We start from the raw sequence: 16,480 nt of genomic DNA on the forward strand, positions 1-16,480 counted from the left end.
ATTTATTGTTCTCTCTCTGTCTCTCCGGGTCTCTCTCAATATGAACTGTCCTGAAAATAGGATCGATATAAATCTTGCTCTTTATTGTTTTCTCTCTCCCCCTCTCTATTCTCCTGAGGTTCTGTTCTGTGTGTGGTAAGGGAAGAGAAGAAAGGCCGAAGAACTCGTGATTAAGAAATTAAAAAAGTAGGACTTGTCATATGATCACTATTATCTCTATCAACAATAAAGAAAACAACGTAATAGCTGTAACCCACTTCACAATAAGAGAAGAATGGTATCTTAGAGCATGGTTTCTTAACTGGTGGGTTGGGATCCAAAAGTGAGTCGCGGAACCATTCTGAGTGGGTCGCGGAGCTTGTGGTTAAAAACAAAAAAACAAACAAACGCATATTTAAAATGTTACCTTATCAGATCTAATTTTAGACCTTTCAGATTGGACAAAATGGGACAGTAACCCCAGAGTGTGGCATGCAGTGAATTGCTGGCATATGAGAACATGAAACCATCAAAACTAAAATGACACAAAGCACCCTTGTCAAAAACAAACCTGCAGAGTGTTTTAAGAGGTGATCAGGAGTTGAAGGCTTCACAAATGTAATGCCAAACATCACCACGTTCCAAACAAGTAGGCCTACAGGCATTTAAAAACAGTATATGGGTCGCGACTTCATGAACATGGGAAATAGTGGGTCCCAAAGCCAGACCAGTTAAGAACCACTGTCTTAGAGGATCCTACTCAGGGTTATTCTCTATTGAAACAGCACATTTTCATTTCAGAGACTGTGAGTGCCCACAAGAGTTAAACAGGTTTAGGTTGCTAGTAAAACATGTTGAACATGATAGTGACTGGACATCACAACCACCAATAATAATTCACCACCAAGAAAAAACAATTGGCACATGTGCATTTAGCGTTAGGTGTGGTGGCCTGGAGTCAGGTTAAGTGTGTTCATGTACTCCACATTTTCCACTGGAATGTGGTGGTGTGTGCACTGTGCCCAGCTGGATTGTTTTTTATGGTGACACGTTGTGCCATAGTGAAGGTCCACACACTGATAACCACACCACTGATGTAACTGACATGTGCATTAGCACGTAGTATAACCTTTGCCTGGCCTGCAGTAGGAGGGGCAGTGGCTCTGCACAGTAGCCACATATGTCACACATTTTAGTCATATATTATGCCAAATCCATATGTCTGAGACCAGCATGTTGTAGTCTACATACTAAGATCAAATAGATGAAATGTGAATGTAATACAAATGGAAAAGGCTACAATAATTGTTTCAACTGAAGACTTCTTATTCCAAGATTCTAAATGTTTAAATCTGAGGAAATAATAGTACAAGGGGGATTTTTAATGTGGGAGACAACGACAAACTGATTATTTTGAGGTGAACCACGGTTGCCTTCTGAGCCTTTGTAAGCACTGTAAAATACTGTTTAATTGGTGTTTATTATTATTTGTTAATATGATATGATATGGCTTAAAAGGACAAAGTAACCAGCTACTATTTTATTGAAGTGCGCGACTGTCACACTACGCCCTCCCGACTAAGTCGCACTATATAAGCCACTGGGGGTGCTACAAAGTAACAATCGAGTTCATCATGGCGTTTGGACACAGACGCCGGAGTTCTTTACCCATTTCTCTTTTCTCCTTACCCTGATTCTAGTCAAACGCCATCTCCAGCGTTCACGGATAATCCAAACGTCAGATATAATGGCGTGAACGCCAACGTTTTAACTTCGCGTCGAGGGAATGAGAAATACCCTACACAACAAACAACGGGCTTCTCTGAGAACTAGAGCTTGGGAAAGTAGCGAGAGGCGGCGATTGGCGTGTTTGGTCGGCTGTTGAAGTCGGAAAGAAATTGTTCTGGAAAGAGAGGAGAGGGTTAGAAAAGGAGGCGCAGTCTCCGCAGGTAGGTTCAATTTTTTTTTTCCAAAGACAAACTTCTGATATTAATATGTTTGTGCTCTTACAACGGTAATGTAAATGTTCCCTGTTCAGTTGGCAACTTGTTTTACGCATACTCATTTACAGAGAAGCTTTGTTAGCCTGATACATGTTGCCTAAACAGTGCTTCGTGTTGGCTGGCTATGCAGTCAGGCTATGTACTCATGGAGTAGTAGCCTATCGTAAGCTGTAGTTGATTCACAGTTCTGTTGGCTAGGTTACGTTGTCCACATCTCATTACCCTTACTATGAGCAGTTTGTTGGATTGCTGCTTAGTTGGTAGCGATAGTTCGTAGCCTATGAACGGAGGTTCAGTCCCCTATTCTTTACCGAGTTGACTAAACTCGCATAAGTTATTGAGTTAAGGGAGTCCTGCTGCTAGCTTAGTAAAATAGGCTACGATTCGCATTTAGGACTCCGTTTATGGTTAGGTCTCCGCGGAGCTTACGCTACCGGCTCATTCATCAAGGCTTAAACCAGAGTTGGGCCTACTGTCCAAGATGAAATACAAAAAACAAAACAATGCAGCTCGTCTGTTGTGATGCGATTGAAAGGAGGGTTACAATAGGGGTTGTCATATGGCATTTACATTCAGCCTAAGAAAGGTAATTAATGTCTCTAGATACTCACCTTCATTTTTTTTTGTAACCGCATATGATATTAACTTATAGCTTAAGCTACTCTTGAACAAAACTGTCCAGTTCTGTTTCAATGATGATAATTCTTCATAGTGATGCAGAGTCAGTGAAATAGCTTGTGTAATGTTAACCAATTTTGAGGTCAGCCTGTGAGAGTATGAAAACTAGAGCTGTGGTCTTTCCCATGCCGGGCTGTAGTATGTTTCAAACAAGATGATTCAAGCTGAACAATGAAGTCGCCGCATCTTGCTGATGACTGGATCGATTGACCCGGCGAGTCGGGGGTAAACAGCGAAGACTTTCCCAGAGGACAGAGAGGTTATGGGCGGGAGCTGCTGTTTGAGAGGTCGGGATCGGGTGTTGTGCACGTTTAGCAGTGCAGGCACGTAAATCCATCCAGCCAAACGTGACCGTAACCCTCTCCGAACCGTTGTCTTCTCCTGGGCACTAGTTTTCTAATATCTTGGTGGATTCTTTTGTACAGTTGCCTATTTAAGTGGGGCGAAAGACTAACTTATTGGTTCATAATGGCCTACTGGATCAGTGAAGAATCTAATTGGTCCTGTTGTATAAGAGGCATGTGCAGGGAATAGTCATTCAAAGAATCATTCATTTATATGGATCTCCTTGTCTGTTTCCGGCTATATGTCGTTTTTCATTTCCTGACAATGGATTGTCCTTTCTGTCTCTCACAGATGCTGTCGGTGTCATGGCAATAACCGAGGCATGGGAGTAACGTGACCAGGGCAAGGACTGTTGCTTCCCAACCAACCTACAAGCAGTATGGCCCTCCTGCCAGACTGAAAACGTCAGGAGAGGCCAGACTGGACAGCTTGAGAGAGAGAGAGAGAGAGAGAGAGAGAGTGAGAGAAAGACAGTGAGTGACAATATTTAAAACGAGAGAAAAAGAAAAGGAAATAACAATGGATGAGTCTGCACTGCTGGACCTGTTGGAGTGCCCTGTGTGCCTGGAACGTCTGGATGCCTCGGCCAAGGTGCTGCCGTGCCAACACACCTTTTGCCGGCGCTGCCTGCTTGGAATCATGGGCTCGCGGGGGGAGCTACGCTGCCCAGAGTGCCGCACGCTGGTGGAGAGCGGCGTGGACGAGCTGCCCAGCAACATCCTGCTGGTGCGCCTACTGGACGGCATCAAGCAGAGGCCTCGGCGGCCGGGCCCGGGGACAGGTGCCGGAGGAGGAGCAGGAGGAGTGGCCACAGCGGGAGGTTGTGCGGCCAACGGCACCGCGGCGGCACTGGTCAGGGCGCAGGCGACAGCGGCGGCCCAGAGAGAGCCAGGAGCACCAGGAGTGCAGCCCCAACGGGTGCAGGCCAAGAGCACCCTTGTCAGGGTGAGTCCGGTCCCCGTTGCTATTCTCAGCTTGAAAGTGCAGACTTTGTGATTCTGGCAAAATGTTCAACAGTGCTCAACAGCAAACCTAATTACATACCTTCCACACTTCTTAAGCAACGTTTTGATTGCCTGCAATAGTGTGTGGCTCATTCTGTTTGCTTCTCATTTACTGTCACTCTGTACAAACACCAGAGTTGTTATTGTTTTTTTTGGAGGACTCTGAGGAAGAGTTTGCTGACTGACAAAAAATGTAGTGGATTATCAGAGACTATGCCTTTCACTTCTTAGATTAGCACCCACAATAGCCTCCTCCAGGGGGTTCATGGGTCACTTGTACAACTGCCTAGGGAGGGATCGCCACAAGCTCTTGTGGACAGCATGGTGTACACACACTAATACATGGGAGGTGAAGTCTTCCAGCTCTTAATTCAGTTCATTAAATCATACAGGTGGTAACTTAAGTTTTAGATGTATTTATTATGTTCCTCATGATGTATCCTTATAATGTTCCTCTTGGCACAGATTGTTCAAGTCCACTTGATAGCAACTAAAGAATAGTAGTTTAAAAAATAGAAAAATTGTTTAAAAAAGAAAAAGAAGGAAAAAAAACTGAAAAACATAGGAATTGAAGAAAACATATGGCTCTGCAGGCTTAAATCGCTCCTCTGGATTACCAGTTGTAGCAGCCAGGCTAGGCCCAGTTGACCACTGGTCAGTGTGAAGAGCCATCTAGCTGCCTGTCAGTCTGAATTGATTGTTGCGACAACAGCTTGAATGTGCTGACAGTGTGTTTGCCTGAAGGGCGGACAAACGCACACAGACAGGGCTGAACATCTGAGGGCCTGGAATTCAAGGAAGTTAGGCTGGGCTGGGTCAAAAACTAAGAGAGGGTAGCCTGGGGTGATCTATAACAAGGAAAACAAGAGGTTGCTCTTGGTAACCTTAGTGGGTCTGGTAGTCAAATAGACTGTTGGTTGTTTGATGCAAAGGATTGCTTTGTTTACATTGATGAAAGGAAAGGATGAGGTTTTTCAAGATCCATGTGTTTACTGTTGAAATCCAAACGTAATGGACACGAGCAGTCCTGGGAGGCTCAGTGTTTAATTTGTTACCTGTGTGTGAGTTCCTTCCTGTGCCTTTTAAAAATGTTAAAGGAGATTGGTCTGTCTTCTGTGTTGCCTTTGAGGGACACGTTTGTTTGGTCAGTGTGGTATGTGTGCAGGTCCATGCTAACCCCACATCAGTGTTTGGACAAGTGAGATTTTAAGGGTTCAGCTGAAGCTTGACTATCAAGATCCGGGCTTGATGTAATGCTTACCGTTGAGTTCTGTTAACAGTGCTGAAGAACACTTTGAGTGGTGTTGGAGATCTTTTCCAGGAATGAGTCAGGTGTTGAGAGGTGAACAGGCATGGAGGTTGGAGGTGTTTATGAGGTAAAGGGCTTCTGCTGGTGGTGACGAGCTTAATGGAGGAGATCCAGTTTATGAAGCTCTTGGTGATGCCCTGTGGGGTATACTACGAAGCACAATAGACATATCTAGGCTATGTAGACATTTTGAGGCTTCACAAAGCCTTGACTCTGGGGTATATGTTAAGTGATACTACGATAGCAGTTATGTGATGTATTTGTCAAACTAGGCTTTCAGCTCAGATCTGTGCGCGTTCTCGGTGTTGGGATGACGTTGGCCAATCGTGAAACGTGGAGATGCACAAGACCGCCTCTATTTAAAAACAATTACTTCCGCATTCATGAGCGATAGCTTAATCTACACTGCGGTCATTTTTTGTGTCTAACTTTTAACATCAAATAAATCAATTGTCATCAGTTGTTGTATGGTATGCACGTCCATAGTGGGATATTTGCACGCACAGCACTATTAAAGCGCATTCGAGATCCAAAATGTTAGTAGAGGCGGAGCTCCACCTGTAAGATATATGACAGAATCCTACACGTGAGAGAACTTCGTTTTTAAAACAATTGATTGGTCAGTGGGCGGTAGATTACACGATTTGAGCTATAACTTAGCACATAACCTCCTCCCGACCAGGTTTGGTTGACAGCATAAGATACCATGGTGATATAGCGACACTAAAACAGATCCACTTTCGTGTCACAGCATACCCTGGCTTTGAGCGCAACATGCCTCGCTAACCCACTAATCGAGATTCGTAGTATACCCCCCTGGTGAACTCAGGAACCAGGTTAAGCCCACTTTACCTTAGGCATCTCATAGGGAGGTGTAGTGTGTGTGTGTGTCTTGTGTGTGTCACTACGTTTCTTGTTGCAACACGAGGTAAAGGCACTATACTCCAGGTCGCCTGTTTTTAGATAATTGCCATGACAACAGCTGTTTTTGTTTTTTTATTTGTTTCATCTCCCGGAACATGTCACATGTTTCCCTCCTGGCGAAAACAAGAGCCCTCTTGATGGCATGTCTACGTGTCTGCGTCTCCCTCTAATTTGCTTGTGCCTTCCCTCCCTGTGAAGGCGTCTTAAATAGCAAGGTGTTGGCTTTATCTCCGGGCTTGTTTTTGCACTCTGCGGCCGAAACTCTTGTGCACATAGTCTTGTCATGAATCACCCCCCTCACCTGTCAAAACAGTTAGCGCCATTGTTCGGTAATATAGTAACTGAATCTGCTCAGGTCGCCTCGCGCAGACGGAGGGAACCTCTCGCTCTTTTTCCCAGCTACGCTCTCCTCACTGACTGAACTGGCAAATGAGAAAGAAATTACATAAATTGACCTGAAATACTGGTTCTATAGCTGGGGGCTTAGGCAGTGAGAAATTTCTTCAGTCAAGTGTGTGTGTGTGTGTGGGTGTATAGATGAAGCAAATATACTGCTTCTAATCAAGATGAAACGGAGCAGAATGTTGTTGATGTGTGGTGCTTAAACCAACGTGAACGAACGCTTCACCTTTCATCCCGGCCTCCTGTTTTCTCATGTCTCCCTCTCTTTCTCCCCTTTTTTTTTTTTTTTTGATTCTGGCTACATTCCTCTGGGGAGGCCCATCTTCCTCTCTGCGAGGGCTGTGTGGCAGTGAGACGCCAGACGGCCTCTGTCCCACCCCCTAGCCCCAACCCCCCCCCTCCGTCATCCTCCATCCTTCACCTCCTCTTCCTCTGTGCCAGCCTGCACATCAAACGTGTACCCTGCTCCAAGAGGGAGGGAAAGAGCGAGAGGAGGAAAGAGATGGGGAGAGAGAGAGAGAGAGGGAAGAAAGAGACAGAGAAAGGGTTTGGGCCTGGCTGGAATGTGCCTGTTTGATTGCGATAAGAGGGGAGCTATGTTGGCCACAGCTCTGTTATTTGGGGGGTTTTGTTCGCATTCTGATACATGATCTGTGCTGGCTACAAGGAACAGGCGTATCCCACTACCCCACCCTCTTACTCATAAAGCGCTTTCCGACATACGTGTAAGACCGGAGGTTCTGCGGATGTTAAACGGTGGGGCCGTATATCTGAACGACATAACCGGTCATATGGAAGTCCGAATTTAGCCGGTTGTTCTACTCATCATCCGAAGGGTAGGACCTCCGTTTGACAAACCTCCGCATATACTCCGGAGGTTATATCTGAAAGCGCTTATACTCTCTCTCACACACACACACACACACACACACAAACACATGCATACACATACACTCTCTCCCTCACTCACTCAAACTCTCATACACACACACACACACACACACACACACACACACACACACACACACACACTCAAAAGCATACAGTATTCTTCTGAGGGGCACAAGTGGAATTGTTGTATGACCTTCTCCGTTAGTGCCTGCTAACCTTGAGCAGGTGTGATGAGATGAAGAGCCGTGCCAACTGGGGCAGTTTCGCTCCACGGAGTGCTATCACCCCCCCCCTTCTCTCTCGTGTCAGGGACAGGGTAAATCAGATTGGTTGGGGTACAAGCAAAGGGTGGCGGGGGGTCGTAAGGGTTTCTGAGGGTGTGCAGGTGGATGTTGTCGACAGATGAAAGCCCCAGAGATCAAAGAGCGTGTCACTGGCCCTGATCCCCCCCCCCCCTCCCACCGCCCCTGCCCTGCTATGAGGTGCCCAGTCCTCCAGAGACCCCCTCACGCGCTCCCTAGTCTTCTCTTCTCTCGTCTCTCTCTCTCTCTCTCTCTCTCTCTCTCTCTCTCTCTCTCTCTCTCTCTCTCTCTCTCTCTCTCTCTCTCTCTCTCTCTCTCTCGTTCTCTCCTCTTGTTATGTTTTCTTTTTGTTCTCCTGTTCTCTTTGAACTGCTTCCATCTCTTTTCACACTTACTTTGTCTCTTTATTTTTCCTCCCCTTTCTCTCACCCTCAACTTCTCTCTTTCTCTCCCTTTTTTCTTCCTTTCTCTCGTTCTCGTTCCTCCTTTTTTTTTTTTCTTTTCTCCGGCTTTGATTTTTATCTGAGCAGAAAAATACTGCTGCTGGTTAAAAGGGTTGGAGCGTGCTACACACACACACACACACACACACGGTTTTGTTTCCATGGGCCTCTGATCAGACTGACATGGGTTGAATGGGCCAGCAGAGAGAGAGAGAGAGAGAGACTGTGTTTTTGGTGGTCATCCTCTTCTACAGCCCCTGGGTATGCTGACTGTAGTTTAGTCATGGAAGAGGGGCTAACCTGGGTAACGGTGCGGGGAGGGGAGGGGGAGAAAAGAAAGAAGGAAGGAGAGAGTGATGAAAACTGACAGAGGAAGGTGACTGGAGTAGTCAAATGGCCAGAGGGCCAGATGTCACCTTCACACCAAAACCCACCAGCTGTAGCGTGTGTATGTGTGTGTGTGTGTGTGTGTGTGTGTGTGGTGACAGAGGGAGGAAAGAGACTGAGATTGTAAGGAAGACAGAAGGCACACCGTTAGCAGCACTCATATTTGTCACACATAAAATCTATATTTGTCATTGAAGAACACACATTCTCTCTCTCTGTCTCTCCTCTCTCTCTCTCTCTCTCACACACACACACAAAAACACAAACTCTTTGTTCCACAATCTCTTGTCAGGCTAGTCAAACCATCAGAGCTAAAAAAAGGCATAAAAGGACAAGAGGAAAGGTCAGGGGTGAAGGGTTAGAGGTGAGAGGTCACACCAGTGTGGGATCAGAAGAAAAAGATGAATTAAAGCTCCCATTCGCTAGAGCACGCCCATCTTACCCCAACCCATATTAATCAGTGCGCCATTTTAATACTTCCTGCCGATAAAGGGAAAACGGCCCCAGATTCATTATAATACATGAAGCCATGCATGATAAAGTCTAACCTTTTTTTTTTTATTAAAAGCTGCTGCATGCTCCCTCCACACACACACACACACACACACACACACACACACACACACACACACACACACACACACACTCTTCCTCCACAGTCCCACCCCCACTCCCTCGCTAATGTCTCCTAACGAGGTTCATTACCGATGCTGGAGATTCTCACCATTATTTAATGAGAGCTGGGGCAAGCACTGCTAATCTCATCTGTGATTAAGGGTGACTGCCACTGAGGTCACTCTATTGGTCAGTCTGTCTCTCGGACTGCCACGGCCATCCCCTGTAAGAGGAGGAGATGAAAGCAGGGACCAGCAGATTGTAAACCCACGTCTGCTGAGGGCTTAGAGCAAGTTGAGACGTATGTGTGTGTGTAATCTGTGAGTTGTAAAAAATTGTCTAGCTCTCTGTCCAGTTCAGATTAGTGTTCCATGCATGAAATTCACACGTAGTGTAATGTGTGAAAGGCTGAAGGGGGGGATTTTATATGGGTCTGGGGCTGCTTTACGGCAAATTTGTGTGTGTGTGTGTGTACACTGCCTGCTGTCCAGCCCAGCTGAATCACCGGGGGGTGTAATTAGGCCATTGTTTCTCCCGTAATAATGAGGGCTTGCTGTAACGCATCGCTGACTCGCTGACTCTCTCTCTCTCTCTCTCTCTCTCTCTCTCTCTCTCTCTCTCTCTCTCTCTCTCTCTCGCTCTATACCTCCAGAGGTCCCCCTCATTTAGATGGCAATGAGAAACCTTCAGTCGTTTTTAGGTCCGAGTTGTTTTGTAATGCGGTGGCCTCTGCTCCTCCTAGTTAGTGAGGAAGAAAGTGCCACTGATTAGCCTGTTAACTCTGGACTTGTTTTGCACTAAATTCCCTTGGTTAAGGGTTCTGCTTTTCTGATGTTCTTTCATCCCTTTCTTTTATCTTTTTTAGTCTTTTTTGCCATAAAACATTGGAAAGCCTTGAAGCTTGAACAGCCAAAAGCTTTTTTGGTTTACGGAACAGCAAATGTTTTGCTCTTAAGTTTTGACATGTCATGTTTGCTTTTTCTTTTGAACCTAAAGCTGTGTGTCTGTGTCTCTGTCTCTGTCTGTGTGTTGTGTCTGTTGTGTCTCAGTTTTATAGTGAGCAGGAATGTTGTTTACTGTGTTCCCCTGAACATAAACGGGCCCTGTGAAATTCCTCTGGCCTTTCCTGGCCCTGGGCCCTGCAGCCGCTCCTCTGCGGGCTCCTCTGAGTCACGCTGGCCCTTTTTGATGACATCATGGTTGCTGAGGAAACCTCTGGCTGACCCGGCCTGTGTCACGGAACCCCCTCATTATGCCTGAGCCCCTGCAGGCTAAAGCGCATGCTTACCGGCCGTGAACACTGGGAATATTCCCCTGTCTCGTACACTCAGTCTCGCTCTATCTGTTATTTTTGCACTCTTTTTTTTTTTTTTTCTCTTCCTTCTCTCTCCGTCTCCCTTGCTCCTTCCCACTTCCCAGGGCCTTTTTCCTCTACATGTAGGTCACATGACTTCCTTTTCTGTCTGTGTGTAGTTTTGTCCGTCTGTCTTTGTCTGTCTGTCTGTCTTATGTCTCTCTATTTGTGTCTTTCTCTTTCATTGCATTTTACTCCTGCTCTCCAACAGCACATGGCTCTCTCCCTCTCTCCTCCTCTCTGTTTTTCCTCTCTATTTTTCTGTCTTCCTCTCTGTTTGTTTGAGTGTTTATCTAACCGTCTTCCTCTCCTTTTGTTTGCATATTTATCTGTTGTCTTCTTTGGGTGTGTTCAATTCTTCTCTCCCTCTCTCTGTTTTTGTTTTGACTCTGCTAGTGTGCTGCTTGTTTGTGTTAGGCTCCTTTCTTCTCTGCTAAATCCTCTCTCAAATGCAGGAAACCACTGTTTTTTTTTAATAGAATGATGATTCCCGTCAGGGCAGTCATCAGAAAATCTCTGTGTTCACTCTCTCTCTCTTCCCACTCTCTGTGTCTGTCTTGTTCCTAACTGTGTGTGTGTGTGTGTGTGTGTGTGTGTGTGTGACACACAGAGAGAGAGAGAGAGTTAGGAACACACACACAGAGAGAGAGAGAGAGAGTTAGGAACATCGCCCAAATTATTTATACCATTGGCCAATATTGATTTAATGTTGGTTTTCTCTTCACCAATATGTTTGTTCTGACTGAAAGGGGTATGAATCATTTTGTTCCTAATTGTATGTATGTATGTATGTATGTATGTGTCTGTTTATCTCTCACTTCCTCTTCTGTCATATTCTGTCTCATTCACTCACACACACACACACACACACCCACCCACCCACCCACACACACACACACACACACTCCCTCCCATCTCTTGATTCTGCCTGCTTGGAGTCTAGCGGTCTGTGCTGCAGAGGGTCCAGTGTAATCCGATCAGACAGCTCGTCTCTCTGAGCTCTCCTCACGCCTCCAGACCAGCCTCCCCTCTCCTCAGCCCTCCACACACACTTGTTAGCTAGCCTGCGCCCCTTCTCTTTTCCACTCTGTGTGTGCGAGAGTGTGTGTGTGTGTGTGTGAAGGAGAAATGTTTGCATGTGTTTGCATGTTTGAGGGGAGAGGATTTATGTTTTTTAGAGGATTTATTTGTGTTTAGTTTATCCGTGTGTGTGTGTGTTTTGAAGACTGGAGAGCATGTGCACACAGACAATTGCACACGTGTGCTTGTGTTAAGGAGATGCTGCTATGTGTTAATGTTGTTGTTTTTTTCTGAAGTGAGTGTGAAAGAGAGAGAGATATGTAGATTCTGGATATGTCTTTTGCTCTGGTCGACTTAGGTGTGTGTGTGTGTGTGCGTGTGCGTATGTGCACGTGTCCGCTGGCTCACAGCAGGGTGGGACTGTGTTCTCAGCACTACCCTGGGGTTATATAATTTCAGAAGGATGGATCAAAAGATTTAATCAGGTGATTAAACTGTAGTCAAGGTGACTGACTCTCTCTCTTATTTAAGAATATTGGCCCTGGGGGGGGGGAGTGTTTGCGTACATGTGTGTGTGTGTGTGTGTGTCTGTGTGTGTGTGTGTGTGTGGTGTGTGTCTGTGTTGACTTTTGTTCAAAGAGTGTATTTGATGTGTGCGCGCAATTAATTTTTCACCACAAAATTGAGGTAGTTTGGGTTGTTTCTTGTGTTTGTGTGTGTGAACTGTAAATCTCTCACTTCAAACAAATAAGAGAAATCGGCGAGCTTTTTGTGTGGGTGCCAGAAAGGAAATAGTGTCGTGTTTTCTTTTATCCTGTCTCCAACGGCCGCTGTTGCCCATAAAGTGTGTGATTTGGTATGACAAGTTTGTACAGCACCTGCTGCAGTCACAACACCACACACACACACACACACACACACACACACACACACACACACACACACATATATACAGAGTCTCTCTCCTGTTCTAAAAGTGCTTTTGGGCACACACCTGTTTGCAGCTGTGTCTTGGTCCCAAGCTGTCCAATTCCATAACTCCTTTCACATCATTAATGTAATAATGTAGCACATTTACAGTGTGTGTGTGTGTGTGTCATAGAAGAATCCCCGGTTGTTTGATCGAGAGTCCTCACACACTTGAAGTACAATGCTGCTCAGTTTCATCATTTAAAGAGTTAGAGAATGCCATACGAGTTCTTTGTTTTAATAGACTTTTCTGACTTCGATTGCAGCCTCAATTAGGCTTCCTCAGTAGCAACCTTGTTTTAACATAGTGCAGCACATAAGGCAGATAGGGGTCATACAAAAGCATATTTGTCCTAAGGAACAGCCGACCTCTGTGTTTGTTCACTTGTGGACCACCATCCTGTCTAAATCCCCTGGTGTGATTCAACAGGTGTGTGTGTGTGTGTGTGTGTGTGTGTGTCTTGTCCTGTCTTGTACTGTTAAATATCTCATCAGCTGCTATTGACTTGAGCGGTACCCCACACACACACACTTTAGCAGTGTGTGTGGTCTAGTTATTCGGTTAAACAATAGGTTGCAGTGACTGGAATCCCTAATAGTATCTTAGTGTATCGCAGAGCTTTGCATGCGTGCACACACCCTCACACGTGCATCAACAAAATTACTATCTCCATAGACTACACACACACACACACACACACACACACACACACACACACACACACAGGCCCAGAGAATTCCCAGGTGTGAAAATGTACTCGCTGTGAGCTCATATCTATGCCTTGGGCTTTTCACACGCAAAGCATGAAGTGTTTTTCTACCTGTCGGGGGCATCAGTGCACTCTAGCATGAAATGATGCTCCAGTGGTACAACAGCTTAAGAAAAACAGCCCCTTACACACACACACACACACACAGGCTAATTGTTTGAATGAAGAAAAACACACCCAGCGTCTCTCTCTCTCCTGTGTGTCATGTACCTCTGCCCCCCCGGCACGGTCATGGTTCACCTCAAGTGGAGCAGTTTGACCCCTGGGCACCCCCACACTCTGAGGGCTCTGATTGGCCAGTTGTGATTGGTTCTGCGTGCCTCATTGGTGGGCAGGCATGTTAAGTGCTGCCCCACTCCCCCTCCCTCAGGCCAGCTGGTGATTTGTGGACAGTTTTTGTTTTTCAGGATTCTGACCTTTGGCCCTCAGCTCCATCCCTCAGAACAGGTCTTTAAAAGTGTGTGTGTGTGTGTGTGTGTGTGTGTGTGTGTGGGTGGGTGGATGTTTGTTTGGGTCTTTAACCCCTCTACACTCACATGTGTGGTCTCATGGAAGAAATATCATCTCCTTCAATTCTGCTCCAACTTCCTCTCTACACCTCCCCCCACACACACACACACACACACACACACACACACATACACTCCTCTACGAGTCTCTGGCTAAATGTGAAAGTTGAGGGTTGTGTTGTCCGGGGGCAAACCCCTGCGTGTGTGTGTGGCTGATGTGAGTTAATCTGCATTTGTTCTCTCAGCCGCATCCCTGAGCTGGAGCCACAGCAGGCTACACAGTGCCGCACACAGACACAGAGTACAGAGACAGCACTGTACTGTGGGTGGCAGTGAGGGAGGAGAGAGAGAGAGTTCAAGGAAGGGAGAGAGACAGGAAGGAGTGGAGACATGGGCGAGTGTGAAGGAGAGAGCGAGAGGGAGTCGGAGAAAGTGAGCTGGTTTCTCCCTCCAGAAGAACTGCAGGAGTCCCCAGTGTTGCTGGCACAATGCTGAACCCTGAGGAGAAAGACAACCCTGTGTGCCATTTACAGAGACATAGAAAAAGCTCTACATGTTTACACTGGTGTGTGTGTGTGTGTGTGTGTGTTAGCGGCGTGAGTTTAATACTAAAGGTAAAACTCCTAGTAAGGAACCTCAAGGAATGAAAGCTGGAAAGAGTGTGCTTGGTGGACTGTGAAGGATTTTAATGTGTGTCTGTCTGTCTATCATGTTTAATGAATAATTCAAATGAACCGGACCATACTACAAGCAGGCTGTTTAACATATTCTGTGAACACCTCTACCTTTACCAGAGGCTGCTGGAGTAGTGGGGAGATTGTGTTGCACCATGGGGCTGCGTCTCGTGTTTGTATTCCCCCCCCACCCCTCTCCCCCTCTCTCTTGGCATGTAAGATGACCTACTTCTGAGGGGCTCAGAGTTTATTTAGTGACTAAGTTTTAGCCACAGGCCTCACCTGAAGTTCTTTCCCTCTTGAAGCCACCACACACACACACACACACACACACACCTCAAGTTAAACATCAACACACCTGCTTAGACACTCTTTGTGTCTAATCTCAAGATGTTGACTTGAGCCGTGTGTGTGTGTGTGTTGGGAGTGGTGTCGGTACAGACAGTAATAAATGAGGAAGGGTAGGAAACCCATTAAAGTCCTGTTTAAGAGACCTTGCCACTCACCAGCCCATAATGTTGTTAGTTGCCAGTTAACGGTTGACACGGTGACTGAGCGCAAACTCGCCCAGACTCAGAGTGTGGTTCCCCGTCGTTCGGTTCCCTGTGGTGGACTGGAGCGAGAGGAGAAATGGAGGACACACTGTCTGCCCGTGCTGGTCCACTGGCCCCAGGAGGTACACAGCACTCCTGTTCTGAATTATCTGTGTGTTTGTACTGCGCAGTGCCAGGACAGTGTGTTCTTGCAGTCTGGAGGTCCATTCTGTGTGTGTGTGTGTGTGTGTGTGTGTTGAAGGAAGGGGAGAGAGAGAGAGAGATTTACTCATCTTGCAGTTTGCTGTGATTTCTGCCCACTAGGTGTGTAGGGGAGATGGCAGTGTACACACACACACACACACATACACACGTCCAAAATGGACCTCCAGGCTGCCAGAACACACTATGTGTGTGTAAATGCACAGGGTCTTCTTCTTCTGCCTTGCACTGCACACACACTAACAGGGTTCTGAAGGACACACACACACACACACACCCCTCCACCCCTCCACAGAAGCCCGCGAAGAAGGAAAGACCCACCACAGCCAACAGCAGCAGCCAAAACGGCCTGTTGGAGTGAAGGGAAGGCTCTCGGCACACAGGGCCATTCAGATCAGTGGATCTACTAATCTGGCCAAACTCCTGCTGGGCCCATCGCTCACATGTTGATGAGTGCTGTGTTTCTCTCCTTCTGCCTCTCGCTGTCTGTTTTTTGGCTCTGGAGGTTGTTTACCATTGAGAAAACTCCCAGTAAGTCCAAAAGGCGTGTTGAAGAATGCTGGGCTGTTTTGGTTTGGAGCTGTATCCAGTACTCATGTCTCTTTCTTTCCCCCCATTTCTCTCTCTCGCGCTCTCTCTTTTCTCTTTCAGTCTTCCCATTTAATGTAGTTTTCCCCAAAATTGTGCAGCTCTTTGGGTGGAAACACGACATTAAACACCCACGGCCATCGGTCTGACCTCACTGTGGTTCCTGTGTGGGCCCTTAGACGAGAGAGAGAGAGAGAGAGAGACGAACGAAGCAAGTGTGTGCGCGAGTGTGTGTTTGTGTAGGGTGAGACGGGGGGCAGAGATCCAAACCAAGGGAAACGCACACACTCACTCACTCGCTCACTCTCACCCTCACTCAAACATACTGGATGGAAAATGGGCTTGAGGGGAACAGGAGAAAAAAGGGTGAGCGAGTTTGAAAGGCCCCACTTGCCTTGCCTTGCCTTGCCTTGCCTTGCCTTGCCTTGCTCCCTCTCAGGGACACCAGCTAATTGGCTGCTCTTCAGGCCTCTCAGGTGGTCACGAAACACTGCGCACCTGCTCCTCCTACTCTTCATCCATCCATCCATCTTTAGCAGCTCTCATCCCTCGTTCTCTC

At 46.6% G+C, this 16,480-nt stretch overlaps 1 protein-coding gene across 1 annotated transcript in view; it reads left to right on the plus strand.

Moving 5' to 3' along the window:
• Positions 1 to 1,612: 1,612 nt before the first annotated feature.
• Positions 1,613 to 16,480, plus strand: part of sh3rf1 (SH3 domain containing ring finger 1) — a 50,906-nt gene continuing 36,038 nt past the window's right edge. The window contains exons 1-2 of the mRNA XM_042057084.1: positions 1,613 to 1,928; positions 3,297 to 3,950. Of these exons, the coding sequence (XP_041913018.1) occupies positions 3,525 to 3,950 (426 nt within the window). The 5' untranslated portion in view covers positions 1,613 to 1,928; positions 3,297 to 3,524. The remainder of the gene's footprint in view (positions 1,929 to 3,296; positions 3,951 to 16,480) is intronic.

The sequence above is a fragment of the Alosa sapidissima genome, chromosome 12 (assembly GCF_018492685.1).
Source record: "Alosa sapidissima isolate fAloSap1 chromosome 12, fAloSap1.pri, whole genome shotgun sequence".
Classification (NCBI taxonomy): domain Eukaryota; kingdom Metazoa; phylum Chordata; class Actinopteri; order Clupeiformes; family Clupeidae; genus Alosa; species Alosa sapidissima.